General features: G+C 44.1%; 2 protein-coding genes across 2 annotated transcripts; both read right to left on the reverse strand.

The window, feature by feature from the left end:
• Positions 1 to 939: 939 nt before the first annotated feature.
• LOC136488966 (uncharacterized) lies at positions 940 to 1,593 on the reverse strand. Its single transcript, XM_066485730.1, has one exon. It carries the CDS (start codon positions 1,591 to 1,593, stop codon positions 940 to 942), a length of 654 nt encoding a protein of 217 aa, XP_066341827.1.
• A 12,398-nt stretch (positions 1,594 to 13,991) lies between these two features.
• On the reverse strand, positions 13,992 to 15,084 carry LOC136488967 (septin and tuftelin-interacting protein 1 homolog 1-like). The gene is made up of 4 exons (XM_066485731.1): positions 14,885 to 15,084; positions 14,693 to 14,789; positions 14,466 to 14,608; positions 13,992 to 14,193 (listed from the first exon to the last, which is right to left on the reverse strand). Exons 1-4 carry the CDS (start codon positions 15,082 to 15,084, stop codon positions 13,992 to 13,994), a joined length of 642 nt encoding a protein of 213 aa, XP_066341828.1.
• Positions 15,085 to 16,230: the final 1,146 nt, after the last annotated feature.

The following is a 16,230-nucleotide window of genomic DNA, read 5'->3' on the forward strand; positions in this document are numbered from 1 at the left end:
TGCCTTGGTGATCATTCTTGCTTCTTCCCTCACAAAAGTGCTCTTGGGCACTAAGTCTATGGAAGTCGGCACTCCTTCAAGGTCGTAGGTGGAGCTGGAGGCCGTGTACAAGGCGAGAGCATGGCTGGCCATGCTGAGCTTAGAGTGCTTTGGGGAGGAAGAGAAGCTTTTGCTTGATGTGAAGAGAGGGAGAGGCTTGGGGTGGTTTATATAAAAGCTACGGCCTCTACCATGAAGGAAAGAATCAAAGCACCGCCATTGCCATGATACATAGAGGATCAAAAGGATATCCACGAAGATTGGGGGCTAGCAGAGCCACGGGTGGTGCGGCCGCACCATGGGTGGGCCCGTACCCGCATCTCCTCCCCCTGGACTGAGTTTGCGTCCAGGTGCACATGCATGCATGGAGATTCTAGGGATGCTGGTGTCAGATTGGGATTCATCAATATCAATGTGTGATAGAGCAGGATGCACATGATCATGGTGAATCAAAGGAATATTCAAGTTGCAACATTCACATGATTTTGTAATAATGAGTGGATATTCGTGTGATCAGCAAGAATCAACAAGATTAAGCAAGAATCATGGGTTGTTTTTAGTGAGGGCATAATGGTCATTTAGCCATGATAAGTTGCTTAGGAAGATAATGCAAAAATTTTATATTTTGAGTAAAAGAAAGAATATGCTAGTATTATTTTAAAATTTTCATAAGCTTTGAATGTATTTATCAAAAGCAATTAAATCTATTCTATCAATTTCTTGGTTAAAGTCAATATTGTGAGAAGGCTCAAGGAAAATTTTCAAACATTGACCATTAACTTTGAAAATGTTACCATCATCATCCTGGATGGTGATCGCACCATGTGGCGATGTGTTGATGATGGTGTATGTCCCTTTCCACTTGCTATGCAATTTTCTTTCACCGAATAGCTTGACTTTTCAATTGAAGAGCAGGACCTTGTCTCCTTGCTTGAATTCTTTGAGCTTGATTCGGTTGCCGTGCCATCTTTTGGTTCTTTCTTTATATAGCTGGGCACTGTGGTATGCCTTCTTTTGCCATTCTTCTAGCTTGTCTATTTGTTTCTGTATGTTTTTGCCGGCTAGCTTGAAATCCATGTTCCAGCTTTTGATTGCCCAGTGAGCTCGATGCTCAGGCTCAACTAGCATGCCGATGGGGTTTTGTAAGCCGTCCTGTATGCCTAGAGATGGGGTGGCAATGTTGTGCTTCACCCCAAGCTCTTTAAGGAAGGCTCTGAATGTCTTGTCGATGAAATGAGATCCCCCATCTCTTATCACCATCCTTGGTGTTCCAAAGTGGGGGAAGATCACTTCATGGAACATCTTCATTGCATGCCTGGCTTCAGCAGCTTGGCAAGGCAGCGCTTCCACACATTTTGACACATAGTTAATAGCGACGAAGATGTATTCGCAATCTTGGGACTTTTGGAATGGACCCATGAAGTCAATGCCCCACACATCAAATATTTCTATTTGAAGGTTGTAGTGTAGGGGCATTGCATTACGAGTGTTGATGCTTCCTTGGAATTGGCACTTCCAGCACCTCCGAATGAACTCCTTGGTGTCCTCGTACATCGTTGGCCAGAAGAACCCGCACTACCAAATGTTGGCTTGTGTGCGGAATACTCCATAATGGCCTCCGTATGGTGCTACATGGCATCTTTCAATGATTTGCATCACCTCTATTGTGGGCATGCACCTCCTCAGCAAGTCATCCAAACATACACGGTACAAATATGGATCAGCCCAAAGGTGACGTCGGCTTTCGACTTGCAATTTTCTCTTGTTTTCGCTTGGTGGTACATAGCCTGCAACCATGTAGTTCACAATGTTTGCATACCAAGGGTTGGAGTCCATCATCTTGAGTAGCATGTAGGAAGCCATTAATTGGTAGTTCCTGCATGTTAGTGACTTGTATGCGCAACAAATGATCTGCAATGGTATTCTCTACTCCCTTTCTATCTTTTATTTCAAGGTCAGATTCTTGGAGTAGAAGAATCCATCTTATTAATCTGGGTTTTGCATCTTTCTTAGTGAGAAAATATTTTAATGCTGCATGATTAGTGTAAATGATAACTTTTGCTCCAACTAAGTAAGATCTAAATTTATCAATAGCAAAAACGACTGCAAGAAGCTCTTTTTCAGTAGTTGCATAGTTAAGTTGTGCTCCTATCAGCGTTTTGCTAGCATATGTGATTGTGTGATGCTTCTTATCTTTGGTTTGGCCAAGGACCGCACCAATAGCATAGTCACTAGCATCATACATGATCTCAAAGGGTATCGACCAATCGGGTGGTTGGATGATTGGCGCTGAGATGAGTACTTTCTTGAGAGTGTGGAAAGCACTTAAGCACTCATATGTAAACTCAAAAGGTGCATCCTTAGCTAACAGGTTTGTGAGAGGTCTAGTGATTTGTGAAAAATCTTTCATAAACCGCCTATAGAACACTACATGACCTAGAAAGCTATAAATTCTCTTCACATTCACAGGGGGTGGTAGCTGCTCGATGTTGATGGTTGTTAATGTCAATCATAAACCGTCAACCTATCCTACATACATACTTAATTCCATCACCAAACATAGGTATAGGGTTTTAAACTAATGAATTCCACAAGTTTTGGTGAATATGTGAATCCAGGAGGATTTATCCAGAAAATAGCCCCGGGACCATTGTCATACACTCAAAACAAGCAAACCGACGACAACAAGTGATTCAACTGGTGAAAATAGCAAAAGGCACCTCAAGACAGAGTCCAAGACCCACCACACAAAGGGGAGGCCCACTTGCCAAAGTGGCAGGCTAGCCAGCCCACTCCGGAGCCCGTTCACTCTCCACCGCTTCGTATGCGTTTCTAAGATCTACACCATTAATTTTAAGTCGGTTTATCCAACGGTGATCATGGGAGTTGACTTGGATCAATGATGTGGAAATACCTTGCCCCCTACTCCATCTCCCCTATATAAAGAGCCCTCTACGCCCTCTAGGAGGCCATCAACTCATAGAGAGCCATCTCTCATTCAAATCAAGATACACCACAAGAGAGAAATCTCCACAAAGCTTTCAAGATGTAGAAGTAGAATAGCTCTATGTTAAAAGTTAGGGAGTGTTGAGCCATGCTCAAGTTCTAGAGAAATCTTCAAAGGTCAGGTATATCTTTGTATCTTACCTTTGCAAGACCTATGCTTAAATATAGTTATCTTCTCTCTTTACTTTTATGCCTTTCATGTGTATGGTTATTATAGTTATCATATCTTAGCAAGGGATCTTCACTCGCATCGAGTGCTTTAGTTATCATATGTGACTAGAGTAGTAAATCTTTCCAAGTTTCAAAAGGGAGATATGTTTTCAAGGAGTAAAGTAGAATTAGGTTTCCACTATATATCCACCACAGATTTATCCACACACATACACATCTTGATTTGATTGTATGACTCATCTCTCTTTGGATCTGTTATTTGACTTTACAATATATGTAATGCAAGTATGCTCTAGCTTTCTCCCTACCTATAAACTACACATAAGTCTTAGTGGTAGGAAGAGAAAAGGCAACAACAAATTATGCCTTGGTGAGGATCCACAAATACCACATATATTGAGATACTTGAAAGTGTCATATAAAGGAATCTCTAAGTTTTATTTTGAAAATTTACAGAAACTCTAGAATAGTGGTGGAACAAAGAACTTGACACATAGTGCTTGACTTGATCGTTCTGTCTTTCAATTGTTGAAGACCCAAATGAAGGCTAAGAAGCCCCGTGGTTGAAGGTAATATGGGAATGTTTGAAAGTCAGATCAGTTTATTCTAATCCGGAGGAGATTTTTTGATTGAACGCATGGGTACTTTTGAGGCATGAAACGCATTGTAGCAACTCCTAATCCATTGTTCTAGTTTAACTTTGCTCAGGGACTGGCAAAGGGTAAGCTTGGGGGAAACTTGTTGACGGTTGTTCATGTCAATCATAAACCATCAACATATCCAACATATATACTTAATTCCATCACCAAATATAGGTATAGGGTTTTAAACTAATGAATTCCATAAGTTTTGGTGAACATGTGAATGGAGAAGGATTTCTCTAGAAAACAGCCTTGGGACCATTGTCATACACTCCAAACAAGCAAACAGACGACAACAAGTGATTCAACTGGTGAAAACTACAAAAGGTAACTCAAGACGAAGTCCAGGACTCACCACACGAAGGGGAGGCCACTTGCCAAAGTGGCTGGTTGGCCAGCCCACTCCGGAGTACGTTCACTCTCCGCCACTTCGTATGTGTTTCTAAGATCTATACCATTAATTTTAAGGCAGTTTTAAGTCAGTTTATCCAACGGTGATCGTGGGAGTTGACATGGATCGATGATGTGGCAATACCTTGCCCCCTACTCCATCTCCCCTATATAAGGAGCCCTCTACCCCCTATAGGAGGCCATCATCCCATAGAGAGCCATCTCTCATTCAGATCAAGATACACCACAAGAGAGAAATCACCACAAACCTTTCAAGATGTAGAAGTAGAATAGCTCTATGTTAAAAGTTAGGGAGTGTTGAGCCATGCTCAAGTTCTAAAGGAATCTTCAATGGTTAGGTATATCTTTGTATCTTACCTTTGCAAGAATTATGCTTAAATATAGGTATCTTCTCTATTTACTTTTATGCCTTTCATGTGTATGGTTAATATAGTTATCATATCTTAGCATGGGATCTCTGCTCGCATCGAGTGCTTTAGTTATCATATGTGACTAGAGTAGTAAATGTTTCCAAGTTTCAAAAGAGAGATATGTTTTCAAGGAGTAAAGTAGAATTAGGTTTCCACTATATATCCACCATAGATTTATCCACACATATACACATCTTGATTTGATTGTATGACTCTTCTCTCTTTGGATATGTTATTTGACTTTACAATATATGTATTGCAAGTATGCTCTAGCTTTCTTCCTACCTATAAACTCCACATAAGTCTTAGTGGTAGGAAGAGAAAAGGCAACAACAAATTATGCCTTGGTGAGGATCCACAAATACCACATATATTGAGAGACTTGAAAGTGTCATATAAAGGAATCTCTAAGTTTTATTTTGAAAACTTATAAAAACTCTAGAATAGTGGTGGAACAAAGAACTTAAGATATAGTGCTTGACTTGATCGTTCTGTCTTTCAATTGCTCAAGACCCAAATGAAGGCTAAGAAGCCCCATGGTTGAAGGTAATATGGGTATGTTTGAAAGTCAGATCAGTTTATTCTAATCTGGAGGAGAATTTTCGATTGAACGCTTGGGTACTTTTGAGGCATGAAAAGCATTGTAGCCACTCTTGATCCATTGTTCTAGTTTAACTTTGCTTAGGGACTAGCAAAGGGTAAGCTTGGGGGAAACTTGTTGACGGTTGTTAATGTCAATCATAAACCATCAACATATCCAACATATATACTTAATTCCATCACCAAATATAGGTATATGGTTTTAAACTAATGAATTCCATAAGTTTTGGTGAATATGTGAATGGAGAAGGATTTATCCAAAAATCAGCCTTGGGACCATTGTCATACACTCCAAACAATCAAACTGACGACAACAAGTGATTCAACTGGTGAAAATTACAAAAGGCATTCCCACTGCATCCACATCTTCATGAGGTTGATCATGTTCTGCAACGAGCACTTCTTGATCATGTCCTACATCCTTCCTATTTTTGTCCTTCTGTTAAAATTACACATGCCTTTCTATTGACACAAAAGGCATTGCGTATTTGATATAAAAAGAGTAACACAACCTTCACTTACATATGCTTGCAGGTGGGCAATATAGGAGTGAGATCCTATAACCTGGTGGCACTTGACTTTTGCACGGTTTCACTTGTTCTACTCCGAGACTGCCTATAACCACAGTTGTGTTAGACTGCAGCACAAGTAGACCACATAAAAAACTAGACAAGAAATAAATGAGTTCACACACACATACCTTGTTCTTGGAACTTAACCACATGTGGACAAGTGCACACCACTGTGTGTCATTCATGTAAGACACAGGAGAGGCCTTTCTGATTTCATTAGCGGGGATGCCATTGAAGTAAGATTGCTTGAACTAGTACCGTATCTATCGTACAACAAACTATAATACACTCATGCATGCTTCTTTTGTTGCTTCATCATTGTCATCAATGGCCAGTCTCAACTGTAGAAGTGTGAATGCAAATTAAATCCATTACTAAGTTGCTCAAGGCAGAGTTGAATGTCAATAGAGGATATAGATACTTACAGATAGCTTGGCCACAAATCCATTGAGAAGTTCGATCTGTTGCTTGTAATGTATCTAGTGTAGGAAAATTGGTACTTGAGACCTGACTACTACACCTGCCTCTGAGGCAAACTTGGTAGCTTGCAATGGATCATGTGGCCTTCTGTTCCCCTTGACAACTAAGATGGGCATCCTTGTTCCCATTGATTAGGTGGTTTTATGAAGCCCAACCCCATTAGTTGCTTGCCTCGACTAGCTCGCTCTTCTCTGTAATGGTACTACATAGTTTTCAAACATTCAGATTGTTAGAAAGTAACGTGGATATCAAATAGTGTGGCTTGATTTATAGACATGTCTAAGGTAGTACTAACCTTCGTAAGTTTGGTCATTCTATAGGTAGGGAGGTGGAGTCTCCTCTTTGGCATGGCTAAGGTCATCTTCACATGACCAGTCCCACATAGGGCTTTGTTCTCACTTTTGGACCTAATTGGAACTACAAGATGTTGCAACTCTGTTGGACTAGTTGGCTTCACTCTCTTGGATTGCCAACCCTCAGGATCCATATCGGTGCTGCCTTTTGCCCTTCTAGCAGGGACATCTCTATGGCTTGTTCAACCCATAGCCTAATATTGGAGAAACAAACTTAAGTGGTAAGCCTATAAAAATTGCATTGCTATCCACACAGCAAAGAATTGAATTGTACCGCTACCTAAACAAACCCCCCTCCCATCCCAACATGACAAGATAGAACAAGCACCTTAATTACAAGGGGTACTCGCTCTTCTAAATCTATATCTGTATCACCATATCCCTGAACATGCTCCCCTGCTTCAGGGAGATATTTTGGGTGTCAACATGTAGATCACAAAAGGCATTTATTGAGTTAACCTTGTACCGGATGTGAACAAAACAGAGTAGGAGCATGCAAATTATGCACCTAAACTATAGCTTATATGGAAGTCATTACTTGAATAAAGCACATGTGAACTATAGCTTATACGGAAGCTATTATACTCGAATAAAGCACATGTGAACTACAATCAACTAAGAAACATGTAACCCCATCACTATATATCTACATGTCCTAGGTTCAACCACTAGAGTATAGCACACATCATAAAAGGAATTTGGGTACCTCTTCCCATTCCTGGCTACGCTGCATCATTGGCACTGCCCTTTTGTCATCCTAGTCGTGGAACTGGTGCGTCCGGCATCAACCAAGGGCTAGCAGATCCGGTGTGGCGGTCGTAAACGATGATGCTAGGGCTTGGTCGTAATAGGTGCTGATGTAGGGGGTCCAGATCTGGCGTGTACCGCCACTGACGATAGTCCTTCCACCATCAGCGGACCTACTATCGACGAAGGGAATTGGATCTAAATCTGGCTCTGGCTCTGGCTAGGGTTCAGAAAGGTATGAGAGAGGGTGCGACTGGAGAGTGGAGAGGGAGTCAAGCTGCTGTGCCGATGCGCCTAGCTAGGGATCAGGTCAGGGTGGCAGAGGGGGCTAGGCTTTGGAGAGGGAGGAGAGACGGTGCGGCTAGTCCGGCTACAGAATGGAGATGGAGGCGAAGACGATGAGTCCTTGTGCTTTTATGTGGCCATCACAATACCGCAAATACCCTTGTCTAAAATCGATGACGTGGTAAACCAATTTTCCACAAAGAGGGCAAAAGAGAGAGAGGTATCTAATTTTCGGTTCGTGTTGGTAGCACTGCTGGGCGCAGGGATTTCATTATCGCCCAAAATAAAATTTTCACGTAGGTAGATCGCTGCCCCGTTTGGCATCTTGTGAGCAGAGACTGAATTTTAGATGACGAATGGTGATGATATATATAGAGTAATACACTAATGTGTATTAACCATCAGATCACCAATATTAATCCCCCGAGTTTTAGTGGACCCCCAAGTTTCGGTGGACGGCGACTCTTGACTGTGTTTATGTGTCTATGATGCAGTTACGCAACATGTGGGATAATCTGCAACTAAAGGCATTCTCTGATCAGTACCCATCTTTTACTCTTTTATGCGTCATTTCCATCGCCGTTCGCCCCCTTTGGTGCCACCCACCCTACGCCACCTCCCCCTCCACCCCCCCCTCCCCTCCCCCCCCCCGCACACAGTGAAACCTCTTGGCCAGATCCTTCCATGCCTTAGGGATCTAGTGCGCTACGGCGATCCACCGCTCTGCCATCTGTCAGCGCGCCACTCCTCCAGCAAGCAAGGCAGTTGAGATCGCCTTCTCACCTCGGCACGATGAGGCCGTCTATGATCTACTCTTTTTTTCTTCATGAATTTATGGTGTTTGATGAAACGCATGTGTAATTTTTTTATTATTGCAGATGGCCCAATTTAAATCAAAGCGGGTAGAACTACCACATCACATAAAAGGGCCAGAGGCAGGCAACCATTCTCCGAGAAGCAGAGGAACAAGCACAACCACAGCCTAGAAAGAGCTAGAGGAAGGCTTGCAGTGTCCTAGAAGCAGAGGAACAAGCACCACCATAGCCTAGGAAGAGGCAGAGGAAGGCGAACAATATCCAAGAGGCAGAAGAAGAAGCAACCAAAGCTATGCTAGCCCTAGAGTTCGAGAATTCTTACAAGTGGACTTGAATGGCCTGCCGACAGTGGCAGTGTGAGGAGAGTGCTAAAATGGAACTCAGGGAGGAGGAGCTCACGGAGGAACAACTACAGCAAATGACCAAGTTCCACTCCAAAAACTAGATCAGTCGCTTTACACCTTCATGGATCAAAACTGCAGCTACTCATGGGGGCTTGAGGTGCTTACACTCATGGAGGTTCGATGTGTGCAACAATTGGTGGTACGGGGAGCAGTCGAGGAGGTAATTTGATGTGTGCCACAATTGGTGGTACGAGGAGTAGTTAAGGAGGTAATTTGATATCTGCCAATGGTGGTACAAGGAGTAGTCGAGGAGGTTTGGTGTCTACCAATGGTGCTATGAGGAGTAGTAATATTGAGAGAAAGAAAGAGGTGGTTCAGTTCAATGACTTTCTGTATTATAGCTCAAAGAAGATACAGAGCATCAGGTTTTGCCATATTGAGGTCTAGTTTCCACTCCTCAAAGAGCCTGGCACAAAATCATAGTTTTGGACTATGACTTAGGAGAGTTTCTTCAGGAACTATCATGCTAGAGGGATGGCACTAGCAGACCAAAGGATACTTGGTTGGCATGAGCTTGAGAAACAGCTGGTATACCCATTTGTCCCCTCTTTGAGCGGTTCCTAGGCTTCGTTCACCTTCTCAATGAGGTTGAGCGAATTGTGATAAGCTAGGTGTGTCAGTTCTATGCAACAGTGTGGATACATCCAGAGCATGACTTCATTGCTTTTATGCTCGATGGTCGGCCAGAGCGAATGTCCTATAACCGCCTACAATAACTCATTGGGGTTGACACTTCAGACAGGAAGCTCCACTAGATAGTCTACGAAGATGCTCTTCCTCCACGTCGTAGCAGGTCTAGAGGTACTTTTCCTATAAACCAAGAGATTCGGCCGCTCTTGATGGAGCCCTTCATCGATGGCTCCTTGCATACACCGGATAGACTACGTCCAGAGGTTTATGTTGTACACATGGCTCTAAGGAAGACAGTCCTACCTCATGGTGGCAACAAGGAGTCACTGACCAGCTTGCAGCAGTGGCTACTACAATCAATATGGACATGCGAGCAGTTTGACTTCTTACACTTTTTCCTATCTAAGATCAAGGATGTGAAAGGTGATGCTATCAGTACTAGAAGGTAGCACATGTACCCTCACATCATCAGCTATCTACTACGCATGATTAACTCTGAAAAGAATGGGTCGCTATACAATGATTCGACCTGCGAGGTTATGACCTACATGCCAGCAAGTCCAGACGATCATCATCATGGACAGCATGCCCTTAGGTCCATTCAAGAGCTATTACCCATATGTGATAGACAAAGACACAAAACGGTAGATGCAGCCCTAGAATAGGCAGAGCAATAGTCTAGGATTGGAGGAATCTTGAATGTATGAATGCAAGATTCAGGCTCCAATGACAGCGACTACTGTGACCCTAGGTTAGATGACCACGACAAGGGAGGGTCATCCTCCGGTGGTGTGGCCAATAAAGAGATGGACGATGTTCCACCTACTATAGAGATGTTAGCCAAGCAGGCACCGCCTCTAGTGTTTGTTCAGCAACCGTCAGAGCTTGGACAGATACTTGCTAGGTTAGTTGTTGGCCTGGAAGAAAACTAGAAGCGTATGGAGAGACAAGACAAGCGTATGGAACGACAATAGAGGTGTTTGAAAGCAAGTATTGATAAGCAAGCGGAGAGTGTGGTCCTTCTCAAAGAGCAGATGAGCCAGAAATCATCTGCATTTTGTGAGGCCATCAACCAACAAGGCCAAAAAATTGACCTGATGTGCAATGTGTTCACCGGTTGCTTTAATCAACTGTACAGTGCCATAGGGGTTAAGGCCCCTAACTTTTAGACACTTCTGTTACAATGTGGTAGTCAGGTCAACCCCATTGCTGGTTATCTGACTTGTCCTGATAATACAATTGTCCACATAGAGTTACCCATTGCGGCGATGCTACATAAGTAGAATTTAGCTTTAGGTCCTGATTAGGCCAGTGATCCACCTTCTTCACCCCCATAGGTCGAGGTGCAAGTCACCATGGAGGCACGTACAAAGCCTCTCAGGGCTTCTCCAACACCTGAGATACCTAAGCCAGCTTTAGGTGCTGATGAGGCAAGTGATCCACCTTCTTTGCCCCCTTAGGTCGAGGTGCAAGCTGCCACATGGACACATACAGAGCCTCTCGGGGCTTCTCCAACAAACGAGATGCCTGAACCTGCTAATGCTAGTATTACTATAGTAAAAAATAAGCAGAGTTCTACTTTAGCTCATGAGGCCGCTAATCGACCTTCTTCGCCCAATCAGGTCGAGGGGCCAGATACTGCGTGTGATGCCACAGTGGCACATATAGAGCCTCCTAGGGCTTCCCCAACAATTTGCAGAGCCTGATGCGACCACCGAGCCTACTAATCCTACCATTTATAGAGCTGAGTCGACCCTAGGGTCTAACACTACTACTTTAGTTCAGTAGACCGGATAGTCCACCATTCGTCTAGGTAACCACTTCACTGAGCATGATGAGACATCAGATTCGGACAATGAGATTTTAGCGTACTCACCAGGCGAGTTCGACCTCAATAGCACTGTCATGACTTCGATGCCTGCTTCGTCATCATCACCACATCCTTTAGATGCGTAGTCACCTTGATTCCCTGCCTAGGAAGAGACGTACAAGAGATTGGTGATACTTTGATAGTTGAAAGGGAGGGATGCAATAGAAGGTGAGGGAATGGAGGCATAGAAATTTGGATTTAGGACAATTCTTGATGTAATAATTGAAGTCTTGCTTATGATAGAATGTCTATTTTATGGTTCTATAATAAGTTGCATATGTTGAACCATTTTTCTCACTATGTTGCCATGTGGGCATCAAAATTTGGATATAAAATGATTCTTGATGTAATAATTGAAGTCTTGCTTAGGACACAATGTCTATTTTACGGTTCTATAATAAGTTGTACATGTTGAATTATTTTGATCACTATGTTGCCACTGTAAATTAAACCTAACATCTAAGTGCGATATGAGCAACATCTATCTAGTCTGACTACCTCATTGCAACTCGAGCCATTCCTCTTAAGAGAGAACTACAGGGTCAAGCAACCCCATTGCAAGTCGAGGAGTCACTCGGACATGAAATCTATTGTCCCACGCGTTACAATCATAGAGTAGGGGACTTTCTTTCGTGCCCAATCAAATCTTGCCTGCGCATTCAGAAAAGAGTAATAGATATTGTCCGGTGCATTACAATCACATAGCGTCGGACTTTCTTGTGTGTGCATTCATAAAAGAGTAATACACATTGTGCTGATGATTAACATTTACAATGCCTGACGCAGGTGGAAGCAATCAGAACAGATATATGCGAAGTTACTAAGTTACCTACGGTGTTTCATAAGAGGGAAGGAAGCTTCCCTAAAACCAAACTCCCTTTTGAGAGGAGAGGTAGGATCCATCCCATGACCTCCTAATCACCTCATCCGAGCATGTCAGCCGCACAAGCCTTTTGCATCAAAGCACAAGAAGCAAACACCATGAAAGACAACGCGACGCGCATAAGTTGCTCTTCGAATTAAAGTAACAAATTAGACTTTTATTAAGATTGGAATGACCCTAGATACAATCTATGGCTCAAAGAAGGCAGCAAGGATGATGTCTCTTGCATGCGTGGCTGCCACGATGGTCTCTACGGTGGTGGTAAAGTTGCTAGTGAGCTCCTCCTCCTCCTCATCGGTGCCAACTAGAAAGCCAGGTCCAAGTAGGCAAAGATCGTGGCCAGAACAAAGCTGCGCCATGGCCAGGGCTAAGGTAGTCCCATGGCACACCCCATGAAGGGTCACCATCCTAACCCGAGCTGGCATGGCCCATAGATGGTCCTCAAGCAGGACACCCCTGCATTCACATCGTTGATAGCGACAAGGGCCGCCTCTCGAAGAGCGACCAACTCCTACTCTAGGGCTGACAACACTAAAAACCATCAAAACAAGGCCGTGGACATTTTGACAGTGCTTCTCAATGAAGGAAACCTTACCGATCATCCTGGCCTGAGCATTAGTAGTCTCTCACTCTGAGGCAGCAAGGGTAGTCTAGACAGTGTCGAGGTAGAGCATGAGCCGACTAACCTCGCCCCTAGGGCTAGAGCATGGGTCGCGAGCCGCATCTCGATTACGGAGGGGCTTGTGGACTTCTCAGTGGCCAAGGGGAGAAGACCCCTCTGGTTCCAAAGGGTGCGCGTCCGGAGAATGGGTGGCACCGGATATCCACCTGACCTCTAGCATCGCGGCATGAGAAATGGCCCTAAAAAGATTAAGGAGATCAGAATGGAATGACTCCAACAACTAAGAACAAGACCGCCTTACCCAAGGGGCCTCAAATAGGAGCAGAGACGCGACAGAGGCTTGTTCCCCTCTGAAGGGTTCTCCACTAGGAGCTTCCCAAGGTCCATCACTCTGGCCAAAGACACGACTCTCTAGAGGCTGGAGAGAAGGTGAAGGAGTACCGCAGGAAGACAGAGAAGAGCGGTTGCCTCGATCTTACCCCTCTCATAGATTTATGGCTAAACCATGCACACTAGGCTCTCTGGGTTTCATGCAAATTTAATACATATTTAATTGCTATGGATTTCCAAGCAACATGTTGCAGTGGGTGTAGTCAGAAAAAGGGTAACAAATATTGTTCGGCACATTATAATCACATAGTATCAAACTTTCTCGCATGTGCATTCCGAAAAGAGTAGTACACATTGTACCAACGATTAACATTTATACAATGCCTAACGCAGGTGAAAGCATTCAATCATTATCCGGCACATTACAATCACATAGTATCGGACTTTCTCATGTTTGCATTTAGAAAAGAGTAGTACGCATTGTGCCAACGATTAACATTTAATATACAATGCCTGACGTGGGTGACAGCATTCAGTCATTGTTCGGTGTGTGACAATTGCATAGCGTCGTACTTTCTCACGTGTGCATTCAGAAAAGAGTAATACACATTGTGCCAATGATTAACATTTATAATGCCTGACGCAGGTGCAATCATTCAGAACAGAAATACACTACTAAGTTACTCAGTTACCTATGGTATTTCATATGTTTCGTGGATCAGTTAGAGGCCATTGTGCATTTCACTATCGATGGCAAGCAGATCCGGCATCAGGAGCTGCATCCAATCCTGGCACAGGGCCACAGCCTCCTCCTTTATGGGTTGCACACCGAACATCCAGCGGCATATCTTGTTGGTCCATTTTTCCATGAAGCGCTTTAGGACCTTCTTCGTCATCGACTCCGGTGACACGACCGGCTTCCACCTGGTGAGGAGCATGTGGAACATGTTGTACCCTTCATTTGGAGGGATGACACTAATGGCAATGAACCGGGACGCTAAGCGTGGTACAATGAGCTTGTCGACGAATGGCGTCCACCAATTGGTTCCACCGAAAGCGAGCTCATACTACAGCACCATCTTGTCATCGTAATTTGCCATGAAGAACCACCTGCACAGAGCACCCTACGAATTTTTTTAGGGAACTCACCCTGTAGGACATCAAGCATTTTGTAGGGCAAAATCTTGGACACCCACCTCATTAGGTGGTCAACCCACGCGTCCATAGCTGCCATTCCTCTTGGCGACGGCATGTTGCGGACATTTCCAAGTCCGTGCTTCAGGTAAGGAATGATGACACCATCAACAAACCCATTCCAAACGTCAGGCCAAGCCACTTGCTTCCAAGATAGCACAATGTCATAATTTTTGTGAGCGTTTTCACCAGTACACTTTAATAGGAACTTTTGGACCATGGTTAGCACCTTGGTGAGCATCGGCTGTAGCAAGTCCTGGTCGATGATCGACATCCACGGATGCAAAAATACATTAACTAGAACAATCTCCCAGGAAGTGTCATACCTATTGGCAGCGCCGGATAGTCCAAGCAACACTACATCATGTAGGAATTCCCTAGCGTGAGGGAACTTTGGCGATAGGTTGTGCAAGAACTATACCAGTTGTTCCTACTGTGGGAACCTGGTGGGAGTCCAGAAGTCCAGATCTCCTTCAACCATTTCATAATGGGGTCGACCACCAGTTCAATGAGAAGCTCGGCATACGGCGAGGAGGCAGACCCATCATCCAAGAGTATGTACTTGAGCTTGCTCACCGCCTCCATCTTCCTGTTCGGCTGCTCCAGCGGATCATACCACATCCACTGCTTGAACATCTATTGCATGATAGGAACCAACATCTTGTGTGCTATGTCCAATAGGGACATCTCCTTGTAATAGGAGGGATACTCAGTCAGCAACTTTGTGAACTCACTGATAACCGTATCCAAGACGACCTCGGTGTGGCTCTCCTATGGGCTTGGTGGTTGCATGACCTCATCATCATGAGGACTCAAATTGCTTGTGCCCTTGTCATCAAACGAGGTTGAATCATTGGAGGGATTATTGGCTACAGGGATGATGTAGGAGGCGTCAGCACAGTCGGTGCCAAAACTCGAGTACCTAAGGTGCAGTCGCACCTGGATGAGGTTGACATCCCCTTGGTGGTGCAGTCTGAGGCCATGGACGTCCCCTTCTGATCGAAGGACATGGGTGTATAGCTGTTGAGATTATCGGGACCCTAAGACAGTCCAACCCTATGAAATATAGACGCTCCAGATCACTACGAGTCGATGAACAATGAAGTATAGTGCTGGCAACTATCAAGGGCTATCCAACTAGACGATAGAACCCAACTATCATGGGCCAACAACTAGTTCTAATCTATAGAATCCAACAATTAGTTTGGTTTTTTAGCCATGGCTAACTAGTCATACTAGGAGTAAGATAGTCCGATATTAGGGAATCTTGATAGGACGGATAATAGTTCTGATGAAACAACAAAATACAGATCGTGTCCACTCTTGCGCCAAGTTCACCGCAACCATCTGTCGTTCGTCTTGCGCACCTCCACCTTGAGCTTAGCTTCATCGTACTCCTACTCCTCCTCCCATTCCTTGTCCTCATCATCACTATAGGTGGCCTCACGGATCACGCTGAAGAAGAAGGTGTCATTGACATTGAGGTGGTTGCTTGCGCAAAACTTGTCCCACCCATACTTGAATGATTTGCACACTTTGATGTTCGTGCAGGTCATCTCCAAGCCCATCAACCAGGACTACCTAGCCATCTACATCTTGATGGGTTCCTGCTGCTAGTAGTCGTGTGCTACCTCAAAGTCTACTAACATGTTCTTCACCTCGCACAAAAAAGATTGATGAGAAAGACAACACTGGTAACTTGCGACATTGGTACATTCTATGTCTCGCACAAGTGCTCACCACATACTTCGCTTTGAGGTGGTACTT

Source organism: Miscanthus floridulus, chromosome 10 (genome assembly GCF_019320115.1).
Source record: "Miscanthus floridulus cultivar M001 chromosome 10, ASM1932011v1, whole genome shotgun sequence".
Classification (NCBI taxonomy): Eukaryota; Viridiplantae; Streptophyta; class Magnoliopsida; order Poales; family Poaceae; genus Miscanthus; species Miscanthus floridulus.

Coding starts and splice junctions, on each gene's coding strand:
- LOC136488966 (XM_066485730.1), bottom strand. CDS start 1,593: ATGTACGAGGACACCAAGGAGTTCATTCGGAGGTGCTGGAAGTGCCAA.
- LOC136488967 (XM_066485731.1), bottom strand. CDS start 15,084: ATGTGGTATGATCCGCTGGAGCAGCCGAACAGGAAGATGGAGGCGGTG. Junction 14,790..14,884: donor TCCCACAGTAGGAACAACTG/GTATAGTTCTTG, acceptor CGCTGCCAATAG/GTATGACACTTCCTGGGAGA. Junction 14,194..14,465: donor TGGGTTGACCACCTAATGAG/GTGGGTGTCCAA, acceptor GCTCCTCACCAG/GTGGAAGCCGGTCGTGTCAC.